Source organism: Equus caballus, chromosome 30 (assembly GCF_041296265.1).
Source record: "Equus caballus isolate H_3958 breed thoroughbred chromosome 30, TB-T2T, whole genome shotgun sequence".
Lineage (NCBI taxonomy): Eukaryota > Metazoa > Chordata > Mammalia > Perissodactyla > Equidae > Equus > Equus caballus.
This window is the reverse complement of record NC_091713.1, coordinates 9,064,484-9,079,310: the sequence shown is the minus strand read 5'-3', so window position 1 is coordinate 9,079,310 and position 14,827 is coordinate 9,064,484. Positions and strand designations below refer to the sequence as shown.

At 38.5% G+C, this 14,827-nt stretch overlaps 1 protein-coding gene across 1 annotated transcript in view; it reads left to right on the top strand.

Moving 5' to 3' along the window:
- The window catches only part of SPMIP3 (sperm microtubule inner protein 3), a 33,451-nt gene extending 21,478 nt beyond the window's left edge, over nucleotides 1-11,973 (top strand). Inside the window, exons 4-5 of the mRNA XM_003364551.5 lie at nucleotides 1,784-1,956; nucleotides 10,648-11,973. Coding sequence (XP_003364599.3) covers nucleotides 1,784-1,956; nucleotides 10,648-10,739 — 265 coding nt within the window. The 3' untranslated portion in view covers nucleotides 10,740-11,973. The remainder of the gene's footprint in view (nucleotides 1-1,783; nucleotides 1,957-10,647) is intronic.
- The last annotated feature ends 2,854 nt before the right edge of the window (nucleotides 11,974-14,827 follow it).

The following is a 14,827-nucleotide window of genomic DNA, read 5'->3' as shown; positions in this document are numbered from 1 at the left end:
GGAGAGACAAAGAAGACTACTCACACCGCCATCTTGGATCTTCCCTCGATAGCATGGACATTTTAACAATAGTAATTCTTCCAATCCGTGAGCATGAAATATCTTTCCATTTATTTGTATCTTCTTCAATTTGTTTCATCAATGTCTTGTTGTTTTCAATATAGAGGTCTCCACCTCTTTGGTTGAATTTACTCCTAAGTATGTTATTCCTTTTGATGCAACTGTAAATGGAATTGTTTTCTCAATTTCTCTTTCTGATAGTTCATTGTTAGTGTATAGAAACGCAATAGATTTTTGTATATTGATTTTGTATCCTGCAACTTTACTGAATTCATTGATTAGTTCTAACAGCTTTTTGGTGGAGTATTTAGGGTTTTCTATATATAATATCATGTCATCTGCAAATAGTGACAATTTTACTTCTTCCTTTCCTATTTGGATGTCTTTTATTTATTTTTATTGCCTAATTGTTCTGGCGAGGACTTCCAATACTGTGTTGAAAGAAAGTGGTGGGAGTGGGCGCCCTTGTTCTTGATCTTAGAGGAAAAGCTTTCAGCTTTTCATCATTGAATATGATGTTAATTATGGGTTTGTCATATACGGCCTTTACTATGTTGAGGTACATTCCTTCTATATCAGCTTTCTTGAGAGTTTTTATCATGAATGGATGTTGAATTTTGTCAAATGCTTTTTCTGCATCTGCTAAGATGATCATATGATTTTGTCCTTCACTTTATTAATGTGGTGTATCACATTGATTGATTTGTGGATGTTGAGCCATCCTTGCATTCCTGGAATAAATCCCACTTGATCATGGTGTATGATCCTTTTAATATATTGTTGAATTCAGTTTGCTAATATTTTGTTGACTGATATCTTTTTTTCTATAACAATTGTATTGAGATAATTCACAAAGCACACAATTAATCAATTTAAAGTGTACAATTCAAGTGAAATTTTTGTTTAAACTTAATAATATATCATGGACCTTTTTCCATCTCAAAAATTATAATTCCACAGCATCGCTTGTGGCATGGTATTTCTGTACACATCTGTATCATTGCCTAATAATTCCATATTTTCACATGAAAATTGTTTCCAATTTTTTTCTTATCATAGAAATACTTTGATGATCATTCTTACAGCTAAGTCTTTGTTGACATTGCTAGTTTCTGGAGCTGCTGAGACAAAATATATGCACATTTTAAAGGTATTAATACCTATCACCAAAGTGTTCTCAAACAAATTGCACCAGTGAATGTATACTCCCTCAAGTGTAAGAAAATTTCACCATTACATTTTGATTCTTCTTTACTTTTACTTTCAAAGGGTACTCACCTGAGTAGAGGTACAGGAAGGTTATAACTGACTTCAAGTTCATCAAACATCATTATGCACCATAATGGTTAGTCTAGCCAAAAGGAAGCATTGGTTCTTTGGGGGAACCAAACATCCATAGAAAAATTACAATGGGGAAGGGCATCAGGAGGATCTGGAATATGGGAAGTAGCCATATGTGAGAAGATCCAGTGGAAGTTTCGATGTAGGTCACCTTCTGCGACTTGTGACTTGGGAGGAGTGATGCTAAAAGGAAGAGCAGAGGACTGGGGTCCCTGAACCACCCACTGACAGCTGTGCTAGGGCTGGCCTTCGAGCTATGGAGTCTTGCCAATACTATATTTTAGCCTCCTAGCCACTTCTAGGGGAGGGATTTCAACTGATGAGAAAATGAAATGCTTTTTTTCTACTGGGTTTTCAGTACGCTGTTTCTATTTTCATTTAGACCTCTCATAGACTTGGCAATTCCACCCAAGAGAACAAGTCAGTATCAACCTCAACTAGATCAACAAACTCTCATTCGATATATTTGTTTTCAAAGACGTTCAAAGCCTGTTGAACCATGGTATAAAGAAACCACGTACCAAAGAGACTATTCTCTGCCCTTTTACAAGATGGGTAAGTCAGGTCAACTGCTTTTACTCTCTGAGATCAGCCTCACCTGGGCAACAGATGAGCACCTCCCATGGGCTTGCTGTCTCAGAGAGCATATCTGGGACCAGTCAGATTCAGGGGAGGGGTATGCACGTGTGACCAGGTGCAGGAAGAGCTTAGAAGGCAGCTCCCAGGGCTGCTTCTTCCTCTCCTCCTTTCCTACCTTTCCATATAGAACTTCAAGGAAGAAAACACATAAATGTCCTTGCTAAGAAGCAGGCTCAAGTCTGACCACTACTTACTGAGCCCCTTGTCACTCAACAAATTTGTTATTGTGCCTAAACATACTATTGAGGGAACTTCTTTCTCATTCTCTTATTTTAAATGGTTTTGTGACAATTATTTCACATTTGGAGTCATGTTTCAAAAATTCTAAATTCCCTGTGTAGTATCTCTCTATCTCTCTATGCTGCAGCATGTGTGAGAATACTGGGGGACCAAGGCTCCCCCACAGATGGGACCCTGGGGGTAGACACATGGACATCAATTTAGACATTACCTTCCTGTAGTCATTGATGCTTTGAATTTTAGTACATTGAATGAATCACTTCACTGACAGACTTTCTAAATGAGTAAACCATGCTATTCCTGGGGCTCTCACACTGTGGCAGGCACACATTTTGTCCTCATAACAGTTCTCTGAAGTAAGTGATATTATTTTCCCCATTTCACAGTAGAGAGACCAAGTTGCAGAAGCAGTTAATTAACTCGCCTCACATCATACTGCAGTAGGTTGGAGAAGCAGAATTTAGACCCAGGCCCTTTCACACACAGAAGGCAGCCAATCTCTGTGCCTGGCCTTTAAGCTCCCCTGTGCTGTCACAGCTCAGTGTCACTGTACTGCTATTTATTTAATAGTTTTCCTTAAAGTAAGTCATTTTCTTTTTGTTTAAAAAAATCAGAAAACTAGTAGAAGGATGGTGGGGTGCAGCAGGTGTGGGGTAGGAAGGACCTGCCCTTCCTCCTTTTCCCCTGAGAGAAGGGCTGCAGACCAGATAGAATACCAGGCAGGGCTGGGACTCAGGTTCCAAGGGAACAGCAAACGACCGCAGTCAGCGGGGTGGGAACCAGCCAGGACCAGGCAGATCTTGGGAAGGCTGAGCCAGGGATGGGGGGCAACAGATGAAGCTGTCATGGAGTCCAGAGATTGACAGGAGGGGTTTGGGATAAGAGGTTACAAGCAGGGCAAAGCTGGGTTCTGGGAGATGAGAGAAGGTTGGAGCCTGAGAGGGCAGAAAACTGAGGGAGTGGAGAGGAGGCTGGTGGCCGAGATTAGGTCATTCAAGGAAGGAGGCACTGGGAGAAAGTGTAGGCTTATAGGATTTGGGGTCTCACAGGGGCCTTAGGGGGATTATGTTAAAAGGAGCCAGGGCAGGGTAGGGCATATGTTAGGGCTGAAGGATGTGTGAGGCCTGGGGGAATAGAAGCTGCCAGGAGTTGAGGAGCAATTGGAAATCAGTGAGCAGGGAGGGTCACTGGGCCCCTGTCCCCACAGAACTGGCTGAGCAGCTTGTCCTTTCAAGGCTGACTGTGTATGAAATGTCTCCTTTGTAGGAGGGAATTTAGGGGGCCTCTAGTTTCCAAAGTGGTTGCAAACAGGACCTTCTTTGCAATTCCTCTACTATGAGGAAATTTTGTTAGATAGACACAAAAGATTTTTCTCCCTTGCTTATTTTAGAAGACAATTCTTAATTCTTTCCAAATCTGTAGAACCAAGTGAATGTTTAGCAAAGGAATTCAAGATTTACCATCTACTATGTTCCCAGCATTGAACAAGGTGCCACGAGGGAGATGAAGGGAAGTCCAGGCTATGATCTCAGCTGCAGGGAGCTCACGATCTAATTGGGCAGACGAGGCAGGAACCAACCTATCAGAGAATGATTATGAGCAAGCAGAGCAGCAGAAGTTGAAAGATGAGATCACTGGGCTTCAGAAGAGTGGGAAAACAGGAGGCATCAATGGGGAACTGAGCTGAGTCTTGAAGGATAGGATTTGCATGGTGGAGAAGAAACAAGGGGACACCACAGATGGGGACACTGCAACTAGGGGCAGTGGATGGGAAGAAGGAGGCTGAGGTTTGTGGTGGGTGGCCAAGCAGGGAGGAGCCCTGTGATGAGGATGCTGGCCTGACTGGTAGAAAGAGGGAGTGGAATTAAAATGAGGACTGGCAGAGTAGGATAGAGTGCTGGAGTTGAAGGAGTTTGGAAAGTTGAGTTTGGACAGTCAGAGTCATTGTAGGATCAGAGTCAAAGGAATGACCCAGTCAGATGGGGAAGAAACTAAAGGAGGAATCAGAAAATATCTGGAGACAAATGAAAAGGAAAATACACCATACCAACTCAGATGGGATGCAGCAAAAGCAGTCCTAAGAGGGAAAATCATAGCAATACAGGCCCAGAACAAAGCCCAAAGTCAGCAGAAGAAGGGAAATAATAAAAATTAGAGCAGAAATAAATGAAATTGAAACCAAAAAAAAAACTAGTAGAAAGGATCAATGGAACTAAGACCTAGTTCTTTAAGAAGATAAAATTGACAAACACTTAGCCAGAGTCACTAAGAAAAAAAGAGAGAAGGCTCAAATAAATACAATTAGAAATGAGAGAGGAGAAACTACAACAGACACCACAGAAACACAAAGGATTATAAGAGAATACTATGAAAAATATGTGCCAACAAATTGGACAATCTAGAAGAAATGGAAAAATTCTTAGACTCATACAACCCCCAAAACTGAATCAAGAAGAAATAGAGAATCTGATTAGACCAATCACAAGTAAAGAGATTGAAAGAGTAATCAAAAAATAAAAGTTCAGGACCAGATGACTTCTCTGGAGAATTCTACCAAACATTCAAAGAAGATTTAATACCTATCCTTCACAAACTCTTCCAAAAAATTGAAGAAGACAGAACACTTCCTAACACATTTTACAAGGCCAACATCACCCTGATCCCAAAGCCAGACAAAGACAACACAAAGAAGGAAAATTTAGGCCAATATTGCTGATGAACATAGATGCAAAAATCCTCAACAAAATATTGGCAAACTGAATACAGCAATACATTAAAAGGATCATACACCATGATCAGGTGGGATTCATACCAGGGACACAGGGATGGTTCAAAACTCACAAATCAGTCAATGTGATACACCATATTAACAAAAGGAGAAACAAAAACCATATGATCATCTCCATAGATGCAGAGAAAGAATTTGACAAGATCCAACATCTGTTCATGATAAAAACTCTCAATAAAATGGGTATCGAAGGAAAATACCTCCACATAATAAAGGCCATATATGACAGACCCACTGCCAACATCATACTCAATGGGGAAAAAACTGAAAGCCATCCCACTGAGAACAGGAACAAGACAAGGATGCCCACTGTCACTACTCTTCTTCAACATAGTACTGTAGGCTTTGGTGAGAGTAATTAGGCAAGAAAAAGAAATAAAAGTTATCCAAATTGGAAATGAAGAAATGAAACTCTCACTGTTTGCAGAGGACATCATTCTATATATAGAAAATCCTGAAGAATCCATCGGAAAACTATTAGAGTAACAACTGTTGCAAAGTTGCAGTGTACTAAACCAACTTACAAAAACCAGCTGCATTTCTGTACTCTAACAACAAACTAACAGAAAGAGAACTCAAAAATACAATCTCATTTACAATTGTAACAAAAAGAATAAAATATCCAGGAATAAATTTAACAAGGGATGTGAAAGACCTATACACTGAAAACTATAAGACATTATTGAAAGAAATTGATAATGACATAAAGAAATGGAAAGTTATTCCATGCACATGGATTGGAAGAATAAACATAGCTAAAATGTCCATACTACCTAAAGCAATCTACAGATTCAGTACAATCCCAATCAGAATCCCAATGACATTCTCCATAGAAATAGAACAAAGAATCCTAAAATTCATATGGGGCAACAAAAGACCCCAAAGAGCTAAAGCAATCCTGAGAAAAAAAGAACAAAGCTAGAGGCATCACAATCCCTGACTTCAAAACATACTACAAAACTATAGTAATCAAAACAGCATGGTACTGGTACAAAAACAGGTGCACAGATCAATGGAACAGAATTGAAAGCCCAGAAATAAAGCCACATATCTATGGACAGCTAATCTTCAACAAAAGAGCCAAGAACATACAATGGAGAAAGGAAATTTCCTTCAATAAATGGTGTTGGGAAACCTAGACAGCCACATGCAAAAGAACGAAGGTAGACCATTGTCTTTCACCATATATAAAAATTAACTCAAAATGGATGAAAGACTTGAAGGTAAGACCTGAAACCATAAAACTCCTAGAAGAAAATACAGGCAGTCCACGGTTTGACATGAGTCTTAGAAGGATCTAGAAGGATCTTTTCAAATGCCATGTCTACTTGGGCAAGGGAAACAAAAGAAAAAATAAACAAATGGGACTTCATCAGACTAAAAGCTTCTGCAGGACCAAGGAAACCAGGAACAAAACAAAAAGACAACCCACCAACTGGGAGGAAATATTTGAAACTCATATATCCAACAAGGGGTTAATTTCCAAAATATATAAAGAACTCATACAACTCAACAACAAAAAAACAAACAACCCAATCAAAAAATGGGCAGAAGATATGAACAGATATTTTTTCAAAGAACATATACAGATGGCCCACAGGCACATGCAAAGATGTTCAACATCACCAATCATCAGGGAAATGCAATCAAAACTACACTAAGATATCACCTTACACCTGTTAGAATGCCTATAATCACCAAGACAAATACAACAAATGTTGGAAAGGGTGTAGAGAAAAGGAAACCCTCACACATTGCTGGTGGGAATGCAGAATGGTGCAGCGCCACTATGGAAAACAATATGGAGATTTCTCAAATCATTTTAAACAGAAATACCATATGACCCAGCTATCCCGTTACTGGGTATTTATCCAAAGAACTTGAAATCAACAATTCACAGAGACTTATGCACCCCTATGTTCATTGCAGCATTCTTCTCTATAGCCAAGATGTGGAAGCAACCCAAGTGCCCATCCACTGCTGAATGGATAAAGATGTGGTATATATATATATATATATATACAATGGAATACTACTCAGCCATAAAAAAACCAAAATCGTTCGTTTACAGCAACATGGATGGACCTTGAGGGTACTATGTTAAGTGAAATAAGCCAAACAGAGTCAAACACCATATGATTTCACTCAAATGTGGAAGATAAACAAACACAGGGATACAGAGAACAGATTAGTTGTTACCAGAGGAGAAGGGGATTGGGAGTGGGCATAAGGGGTAAAGGGGCACATATGTATGGTGACTGACAAGTAATAAAGTACAACTGAAATTTCACAATGTTATAAACTATTATGACCTCGATAAAATTTTTAAAGATGAAAAGAATAAAAAACATTGCGCATATTAGTAAATTATAACTATACTTATATATAGAAAGAAATGTGGCAAAATCTAGAAGTTCACTGTAATATTCTTGTAATTTTTCTGGGGTCTGAAACTTTTTCAAGGTAAAAAGTTCAATAAAATAAATAAACAAGAGAAAAAAGAAGAGATCAAGAAGGGCAGAGCAGGGTGTGGCTGCAGAGATGACAAGGCCAGAATTAGAGGGCTTCACAGGTCGTTTTCAGGTTCGGGGGCCTCTAGTCTGAGATGAAAGGGAAACTACTGAAAAGTTTTAAGGAGGGTGGAGGTGACATGATTAAAGTTGCATTTTGAAAGGATTACTCTACCTGGAGAAAGAAAAGGAGGCAGGAAGGGAGTAGAGTGGGGCCGAGGTTGAATATGTAGGAGTCAGGAGGCAATTGCAGTGTTAGGCTAGAGGGTCTTAACCTCAGCTATACCTCTTTAAAAATCCACGTGCCCAGGATATACCCAATGCAATTAAATCAGACTCACCTCCCCGGGGGGTGGGTACCAGGAATGATAATTTTTAAAACTCCCCAGATAATTCCATTGTGCAGCCAAATTTCCGAACCTGTGATTTAGGCAACTTACGACGGGTGGTAGCAGTAGAGAGAGTATTAGGTGGATCTGAGAGATACTTACGTGGCGATTATGTCGTAAACAACAATCAGGCAGGCAAAAAGCTGGTCTGCAAGAGACTGAACTGAGAGATGTTACAAATCCTAGCCCTGATGGAGAAAAGAGCTGAGACTGAATCATGCGTTTGTTTAAATCAAGAGACTGACTCTGGAGGGTGGCCCAGTGGTGTAGTGGTTAATTTTGCAGGCTCCACTTTGGCAGCCCAGGGTTTGTGGGTTCAGATCCTGGGCACAGGCCTACAACACCTCTCATCAAGCCATGCTGTGGTGGCCCTGAGCTAACATCTGTGCCCATCTTCCTCTGTTTTATATATGGGACACTGCCACAGCATGGCTTGGTGAGTGGTGTGTAGGTCTGTGCCCAGTATTTGAACCCATGAACTCCTGGTCACCGAAGCAGAGTGCCCGAACTTAACCGCTATGCCTCTGGGCCGGCCCTGTGTAGGCTTTTTATCTTAACCATTTGACCAGTCTTTGTGATTAGATTATAAGGGCAGAGCATATGCCTAGATTAGCAATGATTTGCATTTCTTGTTCAGTTCTTATTTCTTATTTGGGAATTATCGAAGAATAGATTAAATATAGATCATGATAGATCACGACTATTGCTTAAGAAATTCTTTCTCAGCACATAGGAGTTCATTTGTTTGTTTAGGAAACATTTATTAAGCACTGACGGTGTGCAAGACACAGTGGAGAACTCCTAGCCTGGGAGGATGAGAGGGCCCATCAGATGAGAGCTACCCTTATATATATATAAGGGGCCAAATAATTCAAAGAACTCATTTTTCCAAAGTGAAATATATGCTTTCAGTAGCAGTGTGACCCCGAGCCTCTCTGACCTTGAGTTTTCTCATCTGCAGAAGGGATGAAAATGGGTGCTTCCTAATAGAATTGAGATAGCCATAAAAAGGATTTAGAATTGTGCCCGTACCTAACATTAATAAACCTTCAAAAAGTTAGCTATTAATTATTGATCAAGAGTAAACATGTGCCATTGTAAATATTTTTTTAAAAACCTAATACAATGGAGTTGCATCTTATACTGAGATATAAATTCTAAAAGTAGTGCATAAGGTAATAATCACGTGTAATCAAAGTTATGCTTGAAAATCTCAAACTCTTCAAAGTGATAATATTAAATGATGTTAATTAAAGTATTTGAAATATGTGGGATTCTGCAGCAAGTTGGTTATATTTTCTCTGTGGTTCTCAATTAATTCTTCATTTTATTTTTCAATGATGACTTTCAAAGAAATCACCACCACAAATCCACTTGAACAATAATTTCACTTTGTCAAATGGTAAGGAAATCCAAAAAATCATTTCACACATTCTTTCCTGAGTCCTCCTCAACCCTAGACCTGGATAGCATATTTCGGGCTTGATAGCATCCACCGTCCGCGTATATACTCACTAAGCGGAATGACAGAAGGAAACTCTCAAAAAGTTTGTTGTATGTTCTCAGAACGTTTATTGAATTTCCTGGTTAAATGCGCGTATAATTCAGCTCTGTTGTAACTCCTACAACAAGGATCACAAAGGCTGTTGACTAGGATTCCTCATGCTTCTAAACTACTTTAATATATTTCCCTGGAATACAATGCAATCCTCAAGACAGTCAGAGTTGCTATTTAACTCCTTTTAATAAGCCTTGAGAAGTTATATGGTTACCAACTACAGACAGACTAAAAAAGATTACAAACTAAATTAGATTTTAAAAAATCCTCCAGAGATGGCATTTCTAATCATACTACCTGGGTTAATAAAATGTTATCCATTCTTAATATGATGAAATGTTTATTTCTTTCAATGCTGTTGAAATGCCGTGGAAGGTGGAATCGAACAGCGAAATGATTAGGGACTTTGGGGCCTGATAAGCCTGGGTCAGATGTGGGCTCCTCATCTCACAAGTCCTGTAAGCTTGGGCTAGTTAACTAAGCTCTTGCCGCTGGTGATAATATCAGTGGGCCTCTGAAGGTTACTGTGAATATTAGAGTTAACGTGAAAAGACACCTAACACAGGGCGCAGCACTGAACATACGACAGTTTGTTTACACTGCTATCATGGGGACCCTGTGGCTTGGTTCTGTAAGAGCAGATGCACGATTGATGTGCTCGACCCCAGCGACCCTAGCCCTCCTTGAACCCTTACCTTTAGATAAGCAGAGCTGTTAGGGATTCTCGATTACCTACGAGATCTGCAGGTAAGGTCTGAGGAAATCCAGTGGGTGTGAATTTCGGGATGGTAACAATTGCAGTTTGATACGAAGATGATACAAAGTGGCCTGTTTATAATGTAGGACTTAAAGAGTTTGGATATCTAGAATGCAAATTTGTGATTTATTTCATTTTCCTTACATCTTGGCATAATTCAATAATTTACCTCTGCATCGGAGATTGAACCACAGAAATAACATTTTGACTAAGCCCTTTATTTGCACATTTTAAAAATATATTCCTTTGTCTTAAATCTCATAAATTAGCTTGTTGTTGCACACAATTGTTGTTGAAAGGACAATGTGTTAAAATTTAGGAGTGAGTAATCTTAAAATAAATCATTAATTTGTTTTAAATTCCAGATTGGGACCAGAAATTAGCCACAGTTTCATCGAACCCTAGACCGCTTAATTCACTGCCTGAGCTCTACTGTTGTGAAGAGAGGAAGCTCTGAAAGAAAAGCTTTTTAGCTAAAATGACCATGGCATTTGAACAAAACAACATGTGATGTTCTTAGGTGGCTCTTCGGAACTAAAATAATGGTTACCAAACTACTTTTAATTTAAGTGTGTATCCGGATGGCTATAATCCTAAAATATTTACATGTTGCAAATTCTTTTCAGATTAAGTGGGTCAGCCTAGGGCAGGGAATCAAGATCCAGCCTTAAGAGGACTCGTCATCTCTTCTCAGCCTCAAGACTAGTGTTGTTGCTGGTGCTGGCAAACCTTCTTCCATTTAGTCCAGTGGTCGTCTGCTCAATAATTGCATGACTGCTTAGAAAACAAAAAACAAAAAAGAACCTGGGTATGTAGCCAAGGGAGAAGACTACCAGCACCAGAGACTGAAGGTGCTCTGGGTTCAGAAACCCAGATATGGCACAGGGCTTTAGTGAGATGTGGGACTGGTCAAGAGAAGGATTCATTGAAAGTCTGTAGACAGAAGAGTTAGCACCCCTACGTTGGCAAGAAGAAAGCCTGACAACTAGGCATCAACTCCCCAGGCAAAAAAGCTAGAGGGTCTTCTCTAAAGAAATGAAACTATCCCAAAGAAAAGAATCCTTCATCTGGCCCCTAGGAATCCCCCAGCATGCTAGTTGGTTCCCTACTCAATATCCCAAAGGGAAGCCTACCAGTTAACAAACTTCCCACAAGAACAGTTTCATATAGCTTCCCATTGCCTTAGTCTTAGATGAGAAGAGCCAAGCAAGGGTGACCAGAGTTGAAAAAGTCATGCAACATAAAAGACAAAGACAAAATAAATGGAAGAAACAATTCCAGAGGAAGGAGAATTCAGGGAACACAAAACAACCTAAGAACTTTAACATTTGACAAAGGGATGTGTCAAAAGAATGACATCCATAAACATTGAAAAGCAATCTTTCCAAAGCTCTCGGAAATTAAACATATGATTACTGAAATTAAAAATTTGACAGGATTGGGAGAAAATTCTGAAAAACTCTATATAGAATAGAAAAACAGGTAAAATGATTTTTTAAAAAAGAAGAGACATAGAGTAAGTCAGGAGACCCACCATCTGACTAATAAGCATTCTAGAGACAGAACAGAGAAAAAATTATCAAGGAAGCATTTTCACAGAGCTTAGGACCGGAAGCCTCCCAAAGGAAAGGGCTTCTGCTGTTCTCCAGCACATGAAAGAATTTATAAATTTAAAAAAAAAAAAAAAAAAAGCCTTTTGGTTGCATTGATTTTCTGTCTTTTCTCCATTCTCTATTTTGTTTTTCTCCACTCTAATCTTTATTGTTTCCTTCCTTTTGCTGGCTTTGAGTTTAGTTTGCTTTCTTTTTCTATAAAGCTAGGTTGTTGATTTGAGATCTTCTTTTACTGCAATAAATTTCCTATGGAGCACTGCCTTTGCTGCATCCTGTAAGTTTTGGTATGGTGTGCTTTTGTTTTCATTTATCTCTAAGTATTTCCTAATTTCTCTTGTGATTTCTTCTTTGACTTATTGGTTTAAGTGTGTTTTTAAATTTCCACGTATTTGTGAATTTTCCAGTTTTCCTTCTCTTATTGATTTCTAGCATCATGCCATTGTGCTCAAAGAAGATACTTTGTAGGATTTCAGCATTTTTAAATCTGAGACTTGTTTTGTGACCTAACATACGGTCTATCCTGCTGAGTGTTCCATGTGCATTGAGAAGAATGTATATTCTGTTACATTTGGGTGGAGTGTTCTAGTGATGTCTGTTAGGTCTAGTTGGTCTATAGTGTTTTCAAGTCCTCTATTTCTTTATTGATCTTCTGTCTAAATGTTCTATGAATTATTAAAAGTGGGGTATGAAGTCTCCAACTATTGTACAACTATTTCTCCCTTAGAATCTACCATGTTTGCCTCATATATTTGTGGCTCTGTTGTTTGGTCAGTTTATGTTTATATCTGTTACATCTTCTTGAAGAATTGACCCCTTTATCAATACGTAATGTCCTTTGTCTATTGTAATAGTTTTTGACTTAGTCTATTTTGTATGATATTAGAATATCTTTTTCCACTCTTTCAACATATTTGTATTTTTGGATCTAAAGTGAGTCACTTGTAGAGAGCATACAATTGGGTCACTTTTTTATTTTTATTTTTTATTTTATTTATTCATTTATTTTCAGATGTACATCATATTTCGAATTCTGTGTACATTACATCATGTTCACCACCCTAAAATTAATTATAGTGCATCCCCTCACATGTGAGTCTAATCACCCCTTTTGCCCTCCCCCCACCCCCCTCCCCCCCATGGTAACCACCAATCCAATCTCCATTGCTATGTGTTTTTTGTCATTGTTTTTATCTTCTACTTATGATTGAGATCATATGGTATTTGACTTTGTCCCTCTGACTTATTTCACTCAGCATAATACCCTCAAGGTCCATCCATGTTGTCACAAATGGTCGGATTTCATCATTTCTTATGGCTGAGTAGTAGTCCATCATGTAGAAATACCACATCTTCTTTATCCATTTGTCCCTTCATGGACACCTAGGTTGCTTCCAAGTCTTGGCTATTGTGTATAATGCTGCAGTGAACATAGGGGTGCAAGTATCTTTATGCCTTTGTGTTTTCAAGTTCTTTGGATAAATACCCAGCAGTGGGATAGCTGGATCATATGGTAGATCTATGCTTAATTTTCTCAGGATACTCCATACTGCTTTCCATAGTGGCTGCACCAGTTTGCACTCCCACCAGCAGTGAACAAGGGTTCCCTTTTCTCCACATCCTCTCGAACATTTGTTGTTTCCTGTCTTTAATTGCTTCTCAGCCTTTTGGCTAAGATCAAGTGTAGGTCACTTTTTAAAAAAATCCATTCTACCAATCTTTGCCTTATGATTGAAAAGTTTAATCCATTTACATTTAAAGTAATTACTGATAAGGAAGGACTTACTTTTGTCATTTTGCTATTTGTTTTCTGACTGATACCTCTTTTCATCCCTCATTTCCTCCATTACTGCCTTCTTTTGTTTTTAGTTGATTTTTTGTAGTGTTTTGATTCTCTTATTATTTCCTTTTTTGTATGTTTTTTAGATATTTTCTAAGTGGTTACTCTAAATTTACAATTAGCACCCTAAATTTATAACAATATAATTTTAATTGATATCAACAGCATTGATGGCATACAAAAACTTTGCTCAATTCCCCTTCCTCTTATTATTGTTACAAATTACATTTTATACAGTATGGCCAATAACATAAATTTATAACTTTTTTATGCATTTGTCTTTTAAGTCATATAGGAAATAAAAAGTGGATTTAACAAACCAAAAATACGTTAATACTGGCTCATAGTATTTACCTTTACTGGAGATCTTTACTTCTTCATTCAGCTTCAAGTTACTCTCTAGTTTCCTTTCATTTCAACCTAAAGCGCTCTCTTTAGCATTTCTTGAAGGGCAGTCTATGGGTAATGAACTCCTTCTGCTTTTGTTATTCTAGAAATGTCTTAATTTCTCCATTTTTGAAGGATAGTGTTGCTGCATATGGAATTCTTGGTTGGTACTGGGATTTTTGGTTTGCTTTTGTTTGTTTAAGCAATTTAAATAAATATCCCACTGCCTTCTGTCCTCCATAGTGTCTGATGAGAAATCTGTTACTAATCTTACTGAGGATCTCTTGTAATGATGAGTCAACTTCTCCCTTGCCACTTTCAAGATTCCCTATTTTTGTTTTTCTAACAGTTTGATTATGTGTCTCAGTGTGGATCTGTTTTGAATTTACCCTACTTGCGGTATGTTGAGCTCTTTGGATTTGTAGATGCATGTTTTTCATCAAAATTTGGAAGTTTTCTACCATTATTTCTTCCCTCTCTCTTCTCTTTCTAGTACTCCCACAGTGCATATGTTGGCTCACTTGGTGGTGTCCCACAGGTCCATTAGGCTCTGTTCACTTTTCTTCATTCTTTTTTCTTTCTGCTCCTCAGATTGGATAATCTAAATTGTCCTGTCTCCAAGTTCACTGGTTCTTTCTTCTGCCTGCTCAGATCTTCTGCTGAATCCCTCTAGTGAATTTTTGATTTTAATTCCTGTATTTTTCAGAA